At 47.6% G+C, this 21,428-nt stretch overlaps 1 protein-coding gene across 3 annotated transcripts in view; it reads right to left on the reverse strand.

Annotated features, from left to right (window-relative positions):
- DTX2 (deltex E3 ubiquitin ligase 2) overlaps positions 1-16,957 on the reverse strand; it is a 130,287-nt gene extending 113,330 nt beyond the window's left edge. For all 3 annotated transcript variants that reach the window (XM_075336277.1, XM_075336275.1, XM_075336276.1), the window contains exons 1-2: positions 16,859-16,957; positions 8,715-9,114 (exon numbers count right to left, since the gene is read on the reverse strand). In XM_075336277.1, coding sequence (XP_075192392.1) covers positions 8,715-9,021 — 307 coding nt within the window. In that variant the 5' untranslated portion in view covers positions 9,022-9,114; positions 16,859-16,957. The remainder of the gene's footprint in view (positions 1-8,714; positions 9,115-16,858) is intronic.
- Positions 16,958-21,428: the final 4,471 nt, after the last annotated feature.

Below are 21,428 nucleotides of genomic sequence, written 5' to 3' on the forward strand. Positions count from 1 at the left end.
AAGAGCGGGACAGAGCCAGGAGTGGGCTGCAAGAGGTGGCCGGGACCTGCACAAGCTGCAGTCATGTGACCGCCCGAGCTCCAGTCATGTGACAGCTGGAGCTCGTCCAGGAGCCGGCCGGAAATCAAGATGCTGTGCGATACAGGCAAGTATGAACTCACTGATCACTCCAGCACTTGTTCTGCATGGAGGACGCAGTGCCCAAGCCATGGTACTGTATCCTCAATGCAGAATGTCCACAGCATATCCGCAGGACACTCCGCTGGACTTCCGCACCAAAAAACGCAGCACAACTCAGACAAAGTTGTTCTGCGGATTTCTGGGAGCGCCTGCGGCATTTCCAGCGGATATATCCGCAGTTACTTTCTCCCGTGGGCACATGGCCTTATACTCCCTTGCCGCCATCATCATCTATTTCCAGCTTCGCTCCTGTGTCTGGCAATTTGTGATCTGCTGTTAGCTCCAATGTTTCATGGAGCCAGAGGTCACAACTCAATGTAACTATACGAGAGCCTCGTTCTGACCTCACTCTGGTCTCAAATGTATTGAGCCCTTATGATATAACTTCTGACTTCCGGCCAGTCAGAAATTCAGAGCACAAGATGTCACTGCGAGAGCAGAGGTGCTGGAAAAAGATGAAGATGCTGGAAGGTGAGTATAAGACAGGAGGCTTACATTTAACATTTTTGTGGTGCCCGCTTCTCTGCTCTTTTAAGTTAATAGTCAGAAGTGGCATGGGCACCGTCCCTGGCTGTGACAGCAGGAGTCCAGCTATAACTTCAGCTGAGCTCCCGGCAGCGATTACGCAAGCACAGGTCTTGTGTCTACAGAATCACCATGATGTAAGTTTACATCATAGGTTGTGAACCTCTATCCCACCATGACGTAAACCTGCGTCACAACTCATGAAGGGGTTAAACGGAATTTGACAGCAGGATCAACCCTCCTAAGTGGTCTTAATAGGCATGTGGGTCATAGAAAGTTGATTAAAATGATACCTTAATATCTGAGATACAATGTCATTCCAGAGTACTCCAAGTTATTCTTATATGCAAATGAGCTCAAGTCTTCTGAGAATCTGCCTCAGGGCTCATTTTAAATCAATCTGAGCATTACCAGTGTGAGACATGTAATGACTGACTGTCTGTGCTCATAATCACACACGGCTCTGCGGGGAGATTAGAACTAACAGGACAACAAAGCTAAAAATGAGATAAAGTTCAATTCTGCTGTAATAAACACCTTTAATTTATGATTCCTGCCATGGCTGTAAATTCCTCTAAACAGAATGCAATGATCTGAACAGAGTTGGTTACTAGGGGGCTTCTTGTGAAGAAAAGTAGATTATTTCATTCTGTAGACAAGGCGTAGCTTAATGCAAAATGCAGTGGCTAGATTTTTATTTTGTTTCATGTAAAAGAGAACCTGTCAGGTGCCCTATGCCTGCCAGCCCAGCAGTATTCACACCTGTATGTCCGAATACCCTGCCTAACCAGCCGTGTATAGCCAGCCCAGCAGTATTCACACCTGTATGTCCGAATGCCCTGCCTAACCAGCCCTGTATAGCCAGCCCAGCAGTATTCACACCTGTATGTCCGAATGCCCTGCCTAACCAGCCCTGTAGCCAGCCCAGCAGTATTCACACCTGTATGTCCGAATGCCCTGCCTAACCAGCCCTGTATAGCCAGCCCAGCAGTATTCACACCTGTATGTCCGAATGCCCTGCCTAACTAGCCCTGTGTGAGGTAAATCCGGAGATATGACGATAAATCATGATATTCAAGTATGTCAGGAAGCCCTCTCCTGGTGTCACCCCCCCTTTCCTTCACACAACTGGTTTAGCAACAAATCCCATGGCCATGTCCTGTGATATGGAAATTAGGTGGCTTAGGGACAATGGACACAGGATGACTCCCTGCCGTCACCCTGTAGTAGGAGCTGTATCTCATTAGCAAGGCTATGGAAATAGCCAGACAGAACGACTCCAGTAAAAAATGGTTCATATCTCGCAAGCCATATTTCCGATAAATATGGCAACCATAAAAATGGTGTTTGCGCAGGCGGACGATGCTGGCACACCTTTTTTATGGAAGGGGGAGCTTGGGAAATACCCCAGGCGTGATATCAGCCATATGGGAACTCGTAGACAGGTCATGAGTCCCCTCGTTCTGTAGCTAAATTCATAACTGTCACAATGAGAGCATTGGCGTCCGCCTACGACGCTCCCAGGCAAAGTTATGGCCAATATCCCCTTTGCTGGATAATTCTGATCCATGCAGGGGGAGTGGCAGTGCTTCCCTGTGAGGTCACGAAGGTAGGAGGGGACCTGGATTTGGCCAGGTTGATAACCCTACTTCGGCCATTTTCCAGCGTTCTTTCGCTGGGGGCACGTGTAGGAAACATCTGTGGGAGTTCCTGGAAACCTGGCCTACAGCGCCCCCCTGTGGCCAGACGCACAAGGTAACTGATTGAATTGCATACCTGTTGTAAACCATGCTTTATCTGTAACTGTACTCTGACATATGTATATTCTGTAGATTCCCTATTGTATATATTGTAGTTTCTAGTGTGCTTTAGGCTGATTAAATTATATAATTAATCTTGGGCTGTTCTGTTATCTCGATCTTGAATCCCACGTCTGTGTGTTCGGCTAATAGTTACCGTGAAGCGGTTGGTGGCAGCGAGTTGTGCCAAGGATTATTGTGGGGAGGCCAGTGAGATTCGGGAAGATATTATATATTCCGCCCGCGGAGGTCGGGGGAATATATACCCTACTCTCACCGGGGACCCTTCAATAATCGGCATAAGTAGTATAGCGGCCTCCTTGCTTATTGTCGGGCAATTCCATAATTGGCCTGACTATAAGAGGGGCGCTAGAGAGCGCGTCACGTGCTCTGTCTGTCGGTCAGGAGGTATAAAGGAGGGGTGACCCCCACTTGTTACCCCCCGATTGTGACGTACTGGTAGCCAGCGCGGGGGATTTCTGAGTGACCCCCCCGGTGGTTTGTGACACCCTGTATAGCCAGCCCAGCAGTATTCACACCTGTATGTCCGAATGCCCTGCCTAACCTGCCCTGTATAGCCAGCCCAGCAGTATTCACACCTGTATGTCCGAATGCCCTGCCTAACCAGCCGTGTATAGCCAGCCCAGCAGTATTCACACCTGTATGTCCGAATGCCCTGCCTAACCAGCCGTGTATAGCCAGCCCAGCAGTATTCACACCTGTATGTCCGAATGCCCTGCCTAACCAGCCGTGTATAGCCAGCCCAGCAGTATTCACACCTGTATGTCCGAATGCCCTGCCTAACCAGCCGTGTATAGCCAGCCCAGCAGTATTCACACCTGTATGTCCGAATGCCCTGCCTAGCTTGATCTCACTAGCAGCCAGTGTATGTGGGGGGAATGGAGGATTTGACATCACTACAAATGTTTTTTGCAATGAGACAAGGTTCAATTAAACTGTACAGTGTTCAGAATAAGATGTATTGTGCACCGAATGGAAGTGTCCCAGTAGGCTTTCTATGGTGCATGTACCTTTATCTAGGTTGCTGATAAAGTCGTTCAGATCGTTCCACCAGACATGAGGCAGATCCCTTCAGGTCTTTAGCACACAACCTTCCATTTTTAAGGGTGGCTTGGATGCCTAGGTAGTAAAGATGAGCCAACGCGAACTGTAAAGTTCTGGGTTCATAGCAAACACAGACAAAAAAAAAAAAAAAAATGTCCGAGTCAGGGTGCTTTACGTATGCAAATCACTCGATCAAGCATCTGTGTGCTAGGGTACGCTCGGTGATCGGCTCAGTGCAAGCGGCTCTCACTGGGGGTAAAAGCAAAGGTTTTTGGATGTAGTGTGTCAAAAAAAATAAATAACCACCAATAGAAATTTAAAGCAAGCAATAATGATTAAAAGGGTAACCTTTATTGGCAAAATGAATTAAAAATTAAAAACACATCAATCAAAAATGGAACCGCCCAGGTGACGGATGAAATATAAACACATGGGGGTACAACACCTGTGGTGACTAATAGCACCACTATATACCACCTGAAAAAGTAAGAAATATATCATATATACATATATGCATGTTTGTCAGTGAATAATATAGCCAAAAGGAGATACAAGTGTATCAGGACATGAAAACTTACAAAAAGTAATAAGAAGTAAAGAGGCTATGTAGTTAGGACTTAAAAATCATGCATCATAACATCATATTACCAGATGGAACAAGTGGTATCAGTGTAGCAACCCCCACCAACACTGACGCGCGTTTCGCAGCTCGTGTGCTTCGTCCAGGAGTGATCACTTTTATTATCAAACAAGAACACAGCGTGCGGACATGCTCTTAAAAAGGGGTATTCCCATCTTCAACATCCTATCCCAATATGTAGTAGATATAATAATAACATTAGCAAATACCCCCAATTAGAAATGTAGTATAGTTCTTCTGATTCACTATGCCACTACCTAATGTGTAGTGAATTGCAGGACCTTAGGTATCCATAGTTACGACCACGCATATAGTCACAGCCAGTTAGTTGCTGGTGGTCATAACCATTGATATCTAAGGTCCTGCTCATGAGGTAAACAGTAATGAATTAGAAGAACTATACTACATTTCTAATTGGGGGTATTTGCTAATTCATTACTGTTTACCTCATGAGCAGGACCTTAGATATCAATTGTTATGACCACCAGCAACTAACTGGCTATGACTATATGCGTGGTCGTAACTATGGATACCTAAGGTCCTGCAATTCACTACACATTAGGTAGTGGCATAGTGAATCAGAAGAATTATACTACATTTCTAATCAGAGGTATTTGGTAATATTACACCTACTACTTATTGGCATAGGATCTTTGAGATGGGAATATCCCTTTAACGATTCCCTTGCTGAAAAGGTTTCTGACTCTTTGTAGGGCCCCGTTTGGATTGGTCACCCCTTGCTTGGTTATTGCCATAGTTCATGACTGACTGATTTTACACATACACACTCAGTAGATGCTCCAGAGAGAGATATAGAGATACGTATGTATGTATGTATGTATGTATGTATGTATGTATATATATATATATATATATATATGTATATATATATATATATATATATATATATATATATATATATATATATATATATATATATATATATATATATATATATATATATATATATATATATATATATATATATATATATATATATATATATATATATATATATATATATATATATATATATATATATATATATATATATATATATATATATATATATATATATATAATGGATGATCTTTGGGATAAAGCTATCAATATTTGATCAGCATGCGGATCCTCTCTATACACTTCAACACCTTGAATGGCCGCTAAATGTATACGGTGCAGTAAAGTACAAAGCTGCCTCCATAATATAAAACAGCTCACACATCTGCCGCCTCAAGGAACAGCTGATCGGAGGGTACCGATTGTATTAAGACATCAATTTTAAAAGGTTAGAAAACTTCCTAAAAGTCTTACCCTCTGTTCTCGCTTCACATTTTCTTCGCCACATGATTTCAGCGTGACTCTTTTAGGACCTCACAATGGGTATTTGATAGAGTATTTTTTGATGATCTGATCACTTGGCTGCACTCATCAAAACAACCCGGCTCTTTTGGATCCTCAATGAATCTCTATTAAATATATGTTTACTTTTTATAATGCAACTTACAGTATTAGGCTATGTGCACACGTTGCTTTTTTTTCATGCGTTTTTCCTTGCAGATTTTAATACTGCAAGGAAAATAACCATCCTAGCAACGTCTACGAGACTGAGTGAGTTTCTATAATACCCTGCAAAGCTATGTCACTACAGGGGATTATAGCGCAACATTTTGCCTCACACATGGTGTGTAAAGCTCTCCGTAGCTCAGTAACCCGGGGTCATCACGGTGACGACCCAGGGTTACCATGGCAGCGATCGTGTCCATGTGATCGCGTTACAGGGATCCGATCACCAGGGGAAAAGTAAGTGATTCCCCCACCTGCCCCCCAATTGCTGCAATCGCAGCATTCAGGGGGTTAAACTACCAGGAGCGGGCAAGCACCACTTCAGGCAGTGAGAGCCGGGTCCTGGCTGTAACATCAGACAGAGACCCGGCAGCGATCGTGGATGTACAGTACCTGAACCCCCACTATCGCCATGAGATAAAAGGAAAAAAAATGTGCTAATGCAATATAAAAAAAAAAAAAAAAAAAAAAAGTGCATTTTTTAGCTGCTTTTTTCCTGCCAAAAATAGAAAAGCACACAAAAAAAAGCAACATGTGCACATACCCTTAAGCTATGTTCCCGCATTTCTGAATTTAAATTAAAGTTACTAGTGGGGATTTTCATTGCAGTTGTGTATGTGTTGTTTTTACTGCGCTTTAGAAGCAGCATGTTTTGTCTTTTTGGTGTGTCACGCTTTAAATAAAGCTGCTTTGTTTTTGCTACTTCCTGGTATTGGGCTTTGATAAGATTATGTGTGACCAACATGCGTTTTTGACGCTTTTCCGCCACAGAAACACACTAAACTCATCTGCATTTCTTACTTGTAGCCTTTCTGTATGTAATGCACATCTATGGAGAAAATCTGCTCATAAAACTCAGTGTAGCTGCAGGAGACTGACATGCTGTGGATGTGAAACGCGCACCGCAGGTCAGTTTATGCTGGGTAAAAAAAGAAGCGCAGCGGGCAGGAGATTTGTACAAATCCCATTCACTTTGCTGGAAATGTAAGATGTTATGTGTTTAATGCAACAAAAAATACGCAGCATCAAAAACTCATTGTGGGAACGTAGCCTTAATGATATTCTGGTTTTCTACAATTTAAGAATAAATATCACCAGCTATGAGCAAAAATGCCAACACTGCTCCTTTCTACTTCGCTCAGCAGAAGAGTTCAGAGGCACACGCCTTCTAGGTTTTTAGGGCACATTGCATATTAATATCTGCAAGATAAAAGGCTTAATATGGGGGCACTTACAAGTTTCTAAAGGAAAGGAAGACCGTATGTGCCTATGTGCCATAGAACTAGCTCCAGAGCAGAAATCAGGAGTGAAATAGAACAAACCTACAGTGAAGTGTGGATTTGTCCAGGCATGTGCTCTATATGCATACATATAAGCTGAAACATACCTGTCTAATGTAAATCAGTTTTCTTACAAGACCGCACCCTTAAATGTTACATGATTCAGATATCACACATAAATAAAATACGAGACCTTGCTACAAATAAAGGCTATCATACACATTCGGCTACGTTCCCACAATGGGCGTTTTATGTTGTGGAGTTTCCACACCCAATAAGTAAATTAGGTTACATTGAGTGCGTTTTTTGAAGCTGTGGTTTTTGTCTTTTTGGTAGGTCATGTTTTTATATAAAAAAAAAAAAAAAAAAAAAGCCACTTCGTTGATGTGATTTTGTACTGTGTATCATGCTGTGTAGGTTCGTATTTTACGCTTGATTCACTGTCCATTATTTGTATTGCTTGTGTGTACATTGTATTGTCTGTAGGTAATCACCCCCTGTAGTGTTCCTGTCCCTAAAGGCCCCGTCACACACAACGAGATCGCTAAGGAGATTGTTGCGGAGTCAGTTTCTGTAACGCAGCAGCGATCTCGCCAGCGATCTCGTTATGTTTGACACCTACCAGCGATCAGGCCCCTGCTGTGAGATCGCTAGTCGTTGCCGAATGGTCTGGACCATTTTCTTCAAAGGCGATGTCCTGCTGGGCAGGACACATCACTGTGTTTGACGCCTACCAACGACCTAACAGGGTCTCACTGCTGCCGAGATAGTTATACAGGTCGCCCATCGTTACTGCGTCGTTGGTACGGTCTGATATCTCACCAGCAACCTCCCAGCGACTTACCAGCGATCCTCATCAGGTCGTATCGTTGTCGGGATCACTGGTAAGTCGTTGTGTGTGACTGGGCCTTAAGTATGGAGGAGGGGGCCTGGGATCCACCTACTGTAAACTCTCTGCTTACCTGAGGGATTTACCAGTCTGGCTGAGCAGGAGAAGAGAGAAGGATGAAGATTGATACTCTGATTAGAGGCTGACACCCCCAGAAAGACTGAGACATCCCGATTTGCCTGGAAAAGGACAGCTGGAGGATTGTGACTCATCCCCGGGACATTTATGCCATTAATAGAATATTTTACCCTCTGTGTGGTGGATTATTTGATGGACATTCTGGATTGCATGGAATAAATATGCTTTGGATTGCTTACTCATCTCTCGTGCTGTTGATTGTGTGATATGGGAGAAGGACCAGTCACACCTGGTATTTGCCTTTGACAAAACTTCATGTGCATATTACATGCATTTTTAGTGCATTTCCGCTACCGAAACACGCTAAAAAGACATGTTCATTTTTACCTGTGCTTTTCCCGCAAATTCTATGGAGAAAATCTGCCCATAAAGCTCAGCAAGAGAAGTTGACATGTTGCAGATTTGAAATACAAAGCACAGGTCAGTTTACGCTGAGTAAAATAGAAGCACAGCGAGCCAGAGATTTCTATAAGTCACATCCACTTTGCTGGAACGATAAGACGCTGCGTTTTTGTTGCAGCAAAAATACGTGTCAAATAATTGCCAAAACTCATGAACACAAAGCCCAAACGTCTGGCTCAGTCAAGCAGATGCTAAAATATTTCTAAATATTAGACAATGTGCACACTTACCTGTATCTTGGCGAAACTGTGCAAGCATTGCGATATCAATAATATATGGAGCCAGCATTGGATCAGCTTGTCCAAGGGCAATACTACTGTTGTTCCCAAGGGCACGGGTATTTTTCTGCAGCTGGTAGGACTGTATGCATTGCTCAATATAGTTGCTCACTTTACTGCTGTAGGGCCGCCATTTAGAAAATTCATCTTGCCATTCCCAAACAGCCACGGCATAAGACCCTGGATTCCATTGGTTTGCCACTGTGGGAGGTCCAGAAGGGCCTGCAGCTCCCCCACTTTGAGGTGGACCCGCTGCCATTCTGGATTATGGAGTTACTTTTTTAGATGAAAAATCAATCTAAACGATCCTTTTAGGCACAGTAGTGGTTTCCTCATGTACCATGTTCTCAACCTAAAATACAAAGTTCAGAAGAAGCTAGATTAATAGTGGCAGGTATCTGACCCTCACCAAGCAGTTACTGATGACTGATTCTGATATTATGCCCTATCCTCAGAATCGATGTCCAGTTATATAGAGGAAAAGTTACAGTGCAGGTAGCAGATTCTACTTGTAAGGGCTCTTTTCCACTTGTGTACCGCTTCCGACGCGAGAGCATCAGAAGCGATATGCTAATGACCCTGTGCTGCGGGCGTCAGCCGAGGGTCATGCGACTGATGAGATCTTGCGATCCTATCACAGCCTCGGAGAAGATGGAGGGAGCACTTTCTCCCATCTCCTCCTTTGTCTGTGATTGCACCAAGATCACGATTTGTGCAGTAGAAAATTAAGCATTTTTATCGGATTGCACTCACATATCAAAATCGCAAGTGGACATGAGGCCTAAATGGCAGCAGAGTATGTGCGGCAGGCTCCTTATATCTATGACTAGGAGATGAGCACCATGCTCCAGTATCTCCTTCCACAGTGGGCCTTGTCTTAGGGTAAGGAAGGTAACCCATGCAAGCATGGACAGAACATGCAGACAACAAGAAGGCACTGTGCTTGGGCAGATTTCAGCAAAGTGCGGCAAAGCAGTGGTGCCAACCTTTACACCACCATGTCTCTGCACTATATGGGTGCATGCCAACGATCACTGTTTTGGATGTAGCGTGTTTCCAAAACGCTGTGTTGTACAGTACAAGTATATTGGATGGATCCCGTGCCCACCGTGGTTGTTTTTTCTGCAGCAAACACGGCCCTGTGGTGGGGCTTTCCAGACCGCAGCATGTCAATTGTTTGCTGCGGATTTGCAAGCGTCCATCGCAGGGAGAACAAGCGAGAGAACGCAGCGCACTGACCCTGATCGTGGTACGAGCAGCTGCGTTCTCCTAGGGAGGAGACTCGTGGACCCGCAGGTCAGGACCCGCTGCATCCATGGTGCAGTGAATCCTGATCATGTGCACATACCCTAATCGCTTCTCTCTATTTTCTCTTTTCTTTTTAAAGACTGATGTTCTCTTCGGCATTAGAATCGCACACTGAAATTTTACTTCGTTTCACTCCTTTCCTCTTCTTTCCCACCTCTTCAATTTTTGATGTTCCTAGAGGTTACTGTCTGGAATCAATAGTATTTTATTGCTTTCTTAAGTCATTTTAAACATATACAGTAGAATGGTTTCTCTGCTCTTTTACATCTGGTCACTGCCTCATCAGTAATTTATGACCTCAATGAACAGTACTTACATTCCTCTTACTGACCCTGTAAATCCATCATTCACATCATTACAGAAGTCACCTGTCAAACTGCCATTAAGTCTGTAAATTGTAGATATAAGGGAAGCAGAATATCTCTACTTAAAGGGAACCTGTCCGGTCCAATATGCCCAGAACCACAAGCCGTTCTGGGTGTTTAATGCTAATCTCTGCCTAATAGTCCCTGTATACACTACATAGATAAAGGGATCTTTAGAAAAAGGATTTCTAAACATCATTAATATAGTATGCTAATGAGGCCAGGGACTGCAGTCATGCGCAGTATCAAGCTGGGTGTATGCGTCCTGGCTTCAGAGTGGTCTAGTGCGCATGACCGGAAGTGCCGGGACTTCAGAAGCGTGGTCATAGTCACCACTGGTGACGCTGAATTGAATAGCCTGTTAGTACGCCCCTGTGGGCGTACTAACACATGCTAAGAGGGCGGCTAGTCGGGGAATAGAACGCCCAGGGGACTAGTCCCCTCGCTCATTAGCACATGAGAAACGATCTTTAGAAATGCTTTTTATAAAGATCTCTTTATCTATGCTAGTGTATACAGGGATTAGCAATATGCATCCAGATCTGCTCGTGGTTCTGGGTGCATATTGCACCTGACAGGTTCCCTTTAAAGACAATGGTTAAGATTTACTATGTATAGATGCCCACACACATTACACTAAAGTTAAGCAAAAAGGATATTTTCAACTACAACAATTGCTCTGCAGGTAAAATATATCTTTGTAGCATGTTAGCCAGTAGATAGATTTTTTTTTTCCTGCTCATCAGGTGACGTAACTTCTATATAGTTGCTTAGTGCTCCTCAAGGCTTTGTACATGCGCAGCGGTCATGCTGCGTCTAACCAGAAAGCCTCATGCTTCCACTGCATTTTTAACACTTATGCTAGTTTCACACTTGCGTTAAACGGCATCCATTGCATTGCGTTGTGTGACGGATGCGTTGCATATAGTGGCACAATGGATGCAACGGATTGTACAAAACAACGGAATCTGCTTTTTTTTTGTACAGTTTTACCGGCAGCAGACTATTGTGAACGATCAGCTGAGCGCTCTCAAAAGCCGGCTGCTCAGCTGAGCGTTCGGCCACCGAGAGACAAAGTTTCTGTGATAAAAAAAAAAAAAAAAAAAAAAATAGATGAGCATGCACAGTGAAAAAATAAAGGACTCCGACGCTCAAAGAAACGTTACATGCTGCGTTCCTTCCGCCGGGCGGAAGCAACGCAGCGTCAGCCAGCGGAAGCAACGCAGGTCCATCAGTCGCAATCTGTCGTCCATACAAGTCTATGGGAAGCAGAAGAATCCGTTAACGGATTCCGCTGTTTTCCAAAACGGCGGATTACGACTGAAGGAAAAAAACCCAAGTGTGAAACTAGCCTTACCTGCACAAGCACTTAATCTCTCAGGAAAACAGCTGTTACCTGAAAATCCAAAAATCACGTTTTCCCTGCAAGATTAAAGGGGTTGTCCTCTACTGTGGCAACCTCTTTTCAATCCCCATGTTAGTACCAGTTAAAATACTTATATTCACACACCCAGGGCTCACATGAAGTTACATTGCGCAAGCCCTGCACCCAATCAGTGCAATCACCAATTCCACCTTTGCACGTATCAAACATTAATAGGAAGTGAGGCCACAGCTCAGACTTCCTCTTGATGTTCAATTCATCCAAAGGTGGAAAGAGTAAAATCAGCACTGATTGGGTGCAGGGCTCGCGTGATGTAACTTCACGTGAGCCCCGGGAGAGATAGTACGGACGTTGCTGATACGGCGTCAGAGACAAGTATTAGGCTATGTGCGCACTAGAAAAGTGATTTTTCTCAAGAAAATTTCTTGAGAAACTTCTGGGAGTTCAAGATTACTGCACCTGCGGGAAAAAAAAAAAACGCACCAAATTTGCAGAAAAACCGCGGCAAAAACGCATGCGGTTTTCCCGCGGATTTGGTGCGGATTTTTTTTGCTGAAGGTTGGTCCCTGCGGTTTTTTATGCTGAACAGAAATAATATAGATAATCGATAGACAGATGATGGATAGATGAGAAAGACCTATATAATGTCCTACCCCCCTGCATATTCTAAGCTGGCACCCTTTAGTGATTTTCAGGTGGCACTAAAGGGTGTCTAGCCTTGTAGTTAGCCAAAAAATAAATAATTAAAAAAAAAATGACGTGGGGTTCCCCCTATTTTTGTAGCCAGCTGGGGTAAAGCAGACGGCTGCAGCCTGCAGACCACAGCTGGCAGCTTCTTGGCTGGTAATCCAAAACAGAGGGCACCCCACGCTGTTATTTTACATTAAATAAATAATTTAAAACAAAAAACGTAGGGTCCCCCCCAAATTGGATCACCAGCCAAGGTAAAGCGGACAGCTGGGGTCTGATATTCTCAGACTAGGGAGGTCCACTGTTATTGGACACTCCCCAGCCTAAAAATAGCAGGCTGCAGCCGTCACAGAGGTGGCGCATCCATTAGACGTGCCAATCCTGGCGCTTCGCCCCAACTCATCCCGTTGCCCTGGCGCGGTGGCAAACGAGGTAATATATGGGGTTGATGCCAGATGTGTAATGTCACCTGGCATCAAGCCCTGGGGTTAGTAATGTCACGCGTCTATCAGATACCTGACATCACTAACCAAGTCAGTAAGAAATATAAAATAGACAACAAAAAAAGTTTTATTTGAAGAGAGAAAAAAAAAAAAAAAAACAAAACACTCCCCACATTCCCTCTTTCACCAATTTATTGATAAGAACAATCAATTCCACGTCCGGCGTAATCCAATAAGGGGGAGGGGGGGTGTCCCACGGCGATCCATACCATAGTCACTGTTCCAGTCCATGAAGAACAGAATGTTCCCCATTGGCTGGGAGAGCAATGCAGTGACCTGAGCTAACATCAATAGCCCAGGTCACTGCAGGGGATGCAGAGTGCTGCCATCAGGAGGTTAGATGAGATCATTACCTGCTGTGATGATCTCCTGCAGTCCTGCCATCAGCGCTGTCACTGCCTTCTGTGCCCGCCGCGTTGTCAGCAGTATCGCGAGAGTCCGTGACGTCACGGGCATAGACTGCAGCGACAGCGGTGACATCAGGAGGCAGGAGATCATCACAGCAGGTAATGATCTCATCTCACCTCCTGACAGCAGCGCTCGGCATCCCCGCGGCTGCACGCACTGCTGTGTGTCAGTGTCTGCCTGCGCTGCAGGGTGACAAGCTGCTGATACTGCGGGCAGACACTGACACACTGCAGGGCAGGCAGCCGCAGCGGGACACAGACTGCACGGGCACCTGGAGGTCACACGGAAGTGCTTCTGTGCGGCGTCCAGAGAGTGTGACGTCTGTGTTTACTCTGCTCTGCTTCCTCTTCCTGGGATAATGACATCACTTCCTGCAAAACCTCAGGCAGCGATGAACATTACCGCAGGTAAATCGCGGCTATACCGGGGGTATACCGCACATCAATTGCTACCTGTGGTATACCCCCAGAATTTAATGATTACATTACAGTGAATGGAGTGAAATAGCGGGGGTATTCCGCAGGTACCTGCGGAAAAGAAGTGACATGTACATTTTCTCGAGAAATTTTCTCAAGAAAATCTTCACAAAGAATTTTCTTGAGAAAAAAAAACGCAGTGTGCACACAGCTATTTTTTTCCCATAGGTTTTGCTGGGAAATGTCTACAGAAAGATTTCAAACATTTCTCAAGAAATTTCCGCAGCAAAACCGCGGGTAAAATGGCCTAGTGCGCACATAGCCTAAGCGTTCTTATTTTAACAGGTGCAAACATGGTTAATGAACTGGAGTACTTTCAAATTGATTCTACCATCTCCAATGAAAATTGGCACAACTAAATACACTTTAAAGGAAACCTGTCAGGTGTAATATGCACCCAGGACCACAGGCAGTTCTGGCTGCATATTGCTAATCCCTGCCTAAGGCTACGTGCCCACAGGAGCTTGTTTCTGCGGATTTTGCCACGGAAAACCTGCGGATTTTTCTGGATTTTCCAGATAAATCCGCAGGTTTTAGCATGTACAGTCACTCCCCATGTTATCCTATGGGACATGGGGAGTGCTGTGTCCACGCTGCGGAAAGTGCGGCTGCCGACCATGCTGCGGATGTAGGCATCCGCATGTATAATTGCATGTCAATTATTCATGCGTTATTACCTGTGGATGTCCCGGCCCTCCGCTATGGAGATAAGAGGCCGGGACGTCCGCAGGTAAGCCGCATGTTTCCCGCAGCTATTCCGCTGTAATCTAGCAGCTAAAAATAGCTGCGGACGCCAGCGGGCTGCTGCGGGAAACATGCGCTCGTACCTGCGGATACATCCGCAGGTACGAGCGCCCGTGGGCACATAGCCTTACTGTCCCTGTATACACTAGCATAGATAGAGATCTTTAGAAAAAGCATTTCTAAACATTTTTTACCGTATGCTATAGAGCAAGGGGACTAGTCCCCTGGGTGTTAGTTCCCTTGGCTAGTCACACCCATTAGCATGTTTGTACAGCCCTGTGGTCGTGCTAACATGCTAATGAATGTGCAGAATCAGAGGATGATCTCACTCACCTCTCCGCCGCCATCACCGCCCGAAGCTGGATTTCGGCTCAGTACCCATGACCCCGGAGTTCCAGTCATGCGCACTATGAAGCCGGGTGTACACGTCACAACTTCAAACTGAAGTAGTGCGCATGAGCCAAACTCCAGGATCATGCACACTGAGCCAAAATCCAGTGTTGGGCAGCGATGGCGGCGGAGAGGTGAGTGAGATCATCCTCTGATGCTGCACATTCATTAGCATGTTAGCACGACCATAGGGACATACTAACATGCTAATGGGGCCGACTAGCCAGGGGATATAACACCCTTGGGACTAGTCCGTGTGCTTATTAGCATACGATAAAAGATCTTTAGAAATACTTTTTCTAAAGATCCCTTTATCTATGCAACTAGATACAGGGACAGTTAGGCAGGAATTAGCAATATGCACCCAGAACTGCTCGAGATTCTGGGTGCATATTGGACCTGACAGGTTCCCTTTAAGGGTGTGTGCCCACAATCAGTGTTTGCACCGTTTCGGAGGCTGCTTGTTTCAGCTGCGTCCAAAATGCTGCGTTGTACAGAAGAAGCACAGTGGACGGGATTTCTAGAAATCCTGTACCCACTGTGCATGTGCAGCCCACAGCAAAAATGACCTGCGGTGAAGCTTTTCGAGCCACAAGCATGTCAATTATTTGCTGCGGAGTAGCAAGCGTCTTCTGTAGGGAGAACACAAGCGAGAGACCGCAGCAGCTCGAACGCTGATCACGGGCCGCTGCGGTCTCCTGCGGAGGAGACTCATGGCCCCGCAAGTCAGAGCCTACCGCGTCCAGGACACAGTGGGTTCGGATTGTGTGCACATACCCTCAGGCTTCATTCACATTACATTCTTTCCAGCCACAAACGCATCATTTTGCTGAGATTCTCCAAAATTTCAACAGTTCTACAAAATATGCAAAAAAAAAAAGTGAATGCTTATTTTGCTACAAAGTAAATTTAACTATTAAAAATCCCCTAAAGGGACAGCCATATCAACACAACGCCTCCTCAAATAACACTTCTAAATCGGCTAATTCAGTCCCAGTTCCCAATGTCCAGCACAATGGTAGGGCGTCCACACATCACGGTCAGAGCTCAGCCTGCGCATACAAACTCACCAGACCATCGTCATACATGAGGCTGCGGCGCTCAGGAGACCCACGGCCGGTCTGGACATTGCAATCCGCACTTGGACCATGAAACTGATGGGTGACCAGCCTAATAAGTGCCAAGTCCCAAGTGTCAGGTGCTTAGCACTGGCTAATCCAGCAGGGCATTATCCGGGTACCAGCATTGGGGGGCAGAAATCGCCCCATCAGATGCCAGGAATACAACCTTTAGCACCTTAGACCATGCTATTAGTACTGATAGGACTATGTGCTTCATTTTTTTGACAGAACTTGTAACTTTAGCCCCTAATGGAAACTCCAAGCCAAGCGCCAGCCCAGACTCCCGGCATGTTTCTGCAGGAGCCACCTGTTAGAGCATAGTGTTTCTACACTACAATGCCCAGCAAGCCCTGCCAGCTACACAGCAGTGCCAGGCAATACTGATCAGGACGAGTCCAGGGTAAGATTCTGAGGAGCCCCGTGATTATGGGAAAGTCCCAGTGTTACCGATGACTCGGCCATCTGGGCAGCACTGCGCCCTATAGTCTGAGGACAGCACCGGATAATGTTATGGGAGGGTGACAGCGGGCATGTCAGCAGCCCGGGACCCGGGGAGAGGCGCCAACTAATACCCCGGAGCTCCCACACGGCTACTTCCCTCAGCGCTTCCGCTCCCCCGGCACAGGCCGGACACTCCGGGCCCCGGTGCGGCGGCTCAGGGCACAGGCGGCTCCCTGCGGGGCAGTGACGGGAAGCAGAGCACTCACATGAGCCGCGTCCGCCGTCGCCGGGACTGTCTACACGCTCCTCACTCGGTGCTCGGCCGTGTCTAGAATGGAGCTGCACCTGGTAGCGATGACGTTGGAGTCACGTGCTATCGAGCGGTCACGTGACGCCGCTTTGCCGTTTCCTTCCTATTGCATGCACATCCCGCAGGGGGAGGACGGCAGTGACTCCCGGAGCCCGGGCGCTGGGCAACCGGGGCTGGTCCGCCTTCATCACTGCCGCTCCCCAATATTCTGCAGCTGTTTCTCGTTTAGGCCCTGTCTGCACAGTGCAGTTTTTGATGCGTTTTGGGTGCAGTTTGTTGCCCTAAACTGCATGTCTCTGCTCCCCAGCAGTCTGAGAATTCAGAAAGCCTATGTGCACGTGTGTAATTTCATGCGTTTACGCTGCAGCTAGCACTGCAATGTGAAGATTGTGCATAATCCGTGCGCACGTTGCGTTTGACAGCGCAGTGATTTGCATGCTGAAATTTGATCCAAATCGCTGCGCTCAAGAGTGCAGCATGTCACTTATTTGGTGCGCTCTGGCTGCTGCTCCCACTCAGTCTATGGCCTCCTTCACACGTCCGTGTCTCCGGTACGTGTTTGGTCCGTTTCCTCACGTGCCGGAGACACGGGCACACGTAGACCCATTAAAATCAATGGGTCTGTGCACACGTGCGTGTTCTGCCATGGACCGTGTGCCCGTGTGCTCCACATGTTGACATGTCCGTCTTTCTCCGGCATCACGGGTGTCACACGGCCCACATACGGACCACATGGATGTGATCCGTGTGACATGCACCGGAGAAAACACACGTGTTAGTAAAAAAAAAAAAAATTCTATACTCACCTTCTCCAGCCCTGCTGTCTCTGCCGCTGCTGTCACTTGCTTCTGACCCCCGCTCATTATGCTCATTGCATATGCACTCCACTGTGGCCGGAAGCGGCAGCAGCGGAGAGTCGGCAGGACCGGAGACCGCAGATCAGCACCACAGACAGCGACGTCATGCAAACGCATGTGTTATTTTGCTGGATCCTGTCACTTGAAGTTTATGGGCGGGCATTGGAGTCATGATCGGGAGTGAGGGGAACTGAACGTGATAGACTGAGAGCCGGCATCTGAAAGCTGCGGACGCTGGTAACCAAGGTAAACATCGGGTAACTAAGCGAAGCGCTTTGCTTTGATACCCGATATTTACCTTGGTTACGAGCGTCCGCAGCTGCTAGAAGCCGGGCTGCCTGCTCCCTGCACACGTAACCAAAGTAAACATCGGGTAACTAAGCGAAGCGCTTTGCTTGGTGTCACAAACCACCGGGGGGGTCACTCAGAAATCCCCCGCGCTGGCTACCAGTACGTCACAATCGGGGGGTAACAAGTGGGGGTCACCCCTCCTTTATACCTCCCGACCGACAGACAGAGCACGTGACGCGCTCTCTAGCGCCCCTCTTATAGTCAGGCCAATTATGGAATTGCCCGACAATAAGCAAGGAGGCCGCTATACTACTTATGCCGATTATTGAAGGGTCCCCAGTGAGAGTAGGGTATATATTCCCCCGACCTCCGCGGGCGGAATATATAAAACCTCCCCGGATCTCACTGGCCTCCCCACAATAATCCTTGGCACAACTCGCTGCCACCAACCGCTTCACGGTAACTATTAGCCGAACACACAGACGTGGGATTCAAGATCGAGATAACAGAACAGCCCAAGATTAATTATATAATTTAATCAGCCTAAAGCACACTAGAAACTACAATATATACAATAGGGAATCTACAGAATATACATATGTCAGAGTACAGTTACAGATAAAGCATGGTTTACAAACAGGTATGCAATTCAATCAGTTACCTTGTGCGTCTGGCCACAGGGGGGCGCTGTAGACCAGGTTTCTAGGAACTCCCACAGATGTTTCCTGCACGTGACCCCCAGCGAAAGAACACTGGAAAATGGCCGAAGTAGGGTTATCAACCTGGGCAAATCCAGGTCCCCTCCTACCTTAGTGACCTCAGAGGGAGCACTGCTCCACCCCTGGCTGGAGTTATGGACAAAATCCACAACATGGAATATGGCCATAACTTGGCCTGGGAGCGTCGTAGGCAGACGCCAACGCTCTCATTGTGACAGCTATGAATTTAGCTACAGAATGAGAGGACTCATGACTTGTCTACTAGTTCCCCATTGGCTGATATCACGCCTGGGGTATTTCCCAAGCTCCCGCTCCCATAAAAAGGGTGTGCCAGCATCGTCCGCATGCGGAGACACCATTTTTATGGTTGCCATATTTATCGGAAATATGGCTTGCGAGATATGAACCATTTTTTACTGGAGTCGTTCTGTCTGGATACTTCCAAGCTTGCTAATTAGATAGCAGCTCCTACCACAGGGTCACGGCAGGGAGTCCTCCTGTGTCCATTGTTCCCACATCATCTCATCTCCATATCACAGGAGATGGCCATGGAGGTGTAACACCTTCACAGATGCTGGACATTGAGAACAAGAAGGGAGGGGGGCACTGCCAGGGAGTGATGAGCGATTATGACTGGAAGTCATAATTCATCTTCATATCCCGGGATTTGCCTCACACCTCCCCCCTTTTGAGGGCGCTAGGGGGCAGCACACTCCGGTGTTCCCCCGTGCGCCTGTCCGCGACCTCTCCTTGTCGGGACAGCCCGTCTGCGTTACCGTGGTCACGGCCCCTTTTGTGGCGAATGGTGAAGTTGTATTGCTGGAGCGCAAGGCTCCATCGCAACAATCGCCCATTCGTCCCAGAGACGGTGTGCAACCAGCTGAGGGGATTGTGGTCCGTCTCCACGATGAAGTGGCGCCCGTATAGATAGGGTTGCAGACGCTGCAGGGCCCACACTATGGCCAGGCACTCCTTCTCCATCGTGGAATAGGCCACTTCCCTTGGTAACAGCTTCCTGCTCAGGTACAAGACTGGGTGCTCTTGGCTCGCAGAGTCCACCTGGCTGAGCACCGCACCGAGGCCGAAGTCACTGGCGTCGGTCTGTACTACAAACGGCCGCGTGAAGTCGGCTGCCTGTAGCACGGGCGGGCTGGACAGGGCGTCCTTTAGGGCCTGGAAGGCTGTCTCGCAGTCCATTGTCCAATCGACTGCAGAGGGCAGCTTCTTCTTGGTGAGGTCCGTCAAGGGCTTTGCCAGGCTACTATAGCGTGGAACAAACCTCCTATAGTACCCAGCGGTCCCCAAGAAGGACATCACCTGCTTCTTGGTCCTGGGGGTGGGCCAGGATGCGATGGCCTCCACTTTCTCAGGCTCGGGCTTCAGTGTTCTCCCGCCTACCCGGTGACCGAGGTACTGGACCTCGCTCATGGCCAGCTGACACTTTCCCGGCTTGATGGTCAAACCTGCCCGGTGGATCCGCCTGAGCACCTGTGCTAGATGCTCTAGGTGGTCCTCCCAGGTGGGACTGAAGACGGCAATGTCATCTAGGTACGCGGCCGCGTACCCTTCAAGTCCCTTGAGCAGGGTGTTGACCATCCGCTGGAAAGTGGCAGGGGCATTCCTCATCCCGAATGGCATCACCGTGGACTCGTATAGTCCAAATGGGGTAATAAAGGCAGAGCGTTCCCTGGCCTTGCGAGTCAGGGGGATCTGCCAATATCCCCGGCTCAGGTCCATGATGGTCAGGTACTGAGCCCCGGCCAACTGATCGAGCAGGTCATCGATGCGTGGCATTGGGTACGCATCGGCGACCGTGACAGCATTGAGCCCCCTGTAGTCCACGCAGAACCGAGTGGTTCGGTCCTTCTTAGGGACGAGGACTACAGGCGAGGCCCAAGCGCTGTTGGATGCCTGGATCACCCCCAGCTTCAGCATCTCGTCAATCTCCTGGCGCATGTGTTGCTGCACCTCCAGGGAGACCCGATATGCTGAACGCCGGATCGGGGGATGATCCCCAGTGTCCACGTGATGGACAGCCAAGTCAGTCCTTCCGGGCTGGTTGGTAAACAACCCCCGGAAGGGGAGGAGGGTGGCCCACAGCTGGGACCGTTGGTCCTCCAAGAGCTGGTGGCCAACCTCCACATCCTCAATGGATCCGCCGGCCCTAACCTGGGCTAGCATATCCAAGAGGGTTTCCGCTTCTCCCTCCTCGGGCAGGTTGCACACGGGGAGCGCACATGCCTCCCGCTCATGATGTGCCTTCATCATGTTCACATGGAAGGGCTTCCGCCTTCCACGGGCAGGGTCCAGGGTGACCAGGTACGTCACAGGGTTGAGCTGCTGGTACACGAGGTATGGGCCTTCCCAGGCTGCCTGAAGCTTGTCCTGTGGTACGGGGACCAGTACCCACACCTTTTGACCCACTTGGTAGGTCCTCTCACAAGCGTTCTGGTCGTACCAACGCTTCTGATCGGCCTGGGCTTGAGCTATATTGTCGTGTACCAGTTGCGTCAAGGCCTGCATTTTGTCCCGGAAGCGCATGACATACTCGATAACCGACACTCCAGGGGTGGCAAAATCCCCTTCCCAAGCCTCTTTCACCAGAGCCAGGGGGCCCCGCACACGTCGCCCGTACAGGAGCTCAAACGGTGAGAATCCT

This window comes from Anomaloglossus baeobatrachus, chromosome 2 (genome assembly GCF_048569485.1).
Source record: "Anomaloglossus baeobatrachus isolate aAnoBae1 chromosome 2, aAnoBae1.hap1, whole genome shotgun sequence".
In the NCBI taxonomy this organism is placed as follows: domain Eukaryota; kingdom Metazoa; phylum Chordata; class Amphibia; order Anura; family Aromobatidae; genus Anomaloglossus; species Anomaloglossus baeobatrachus.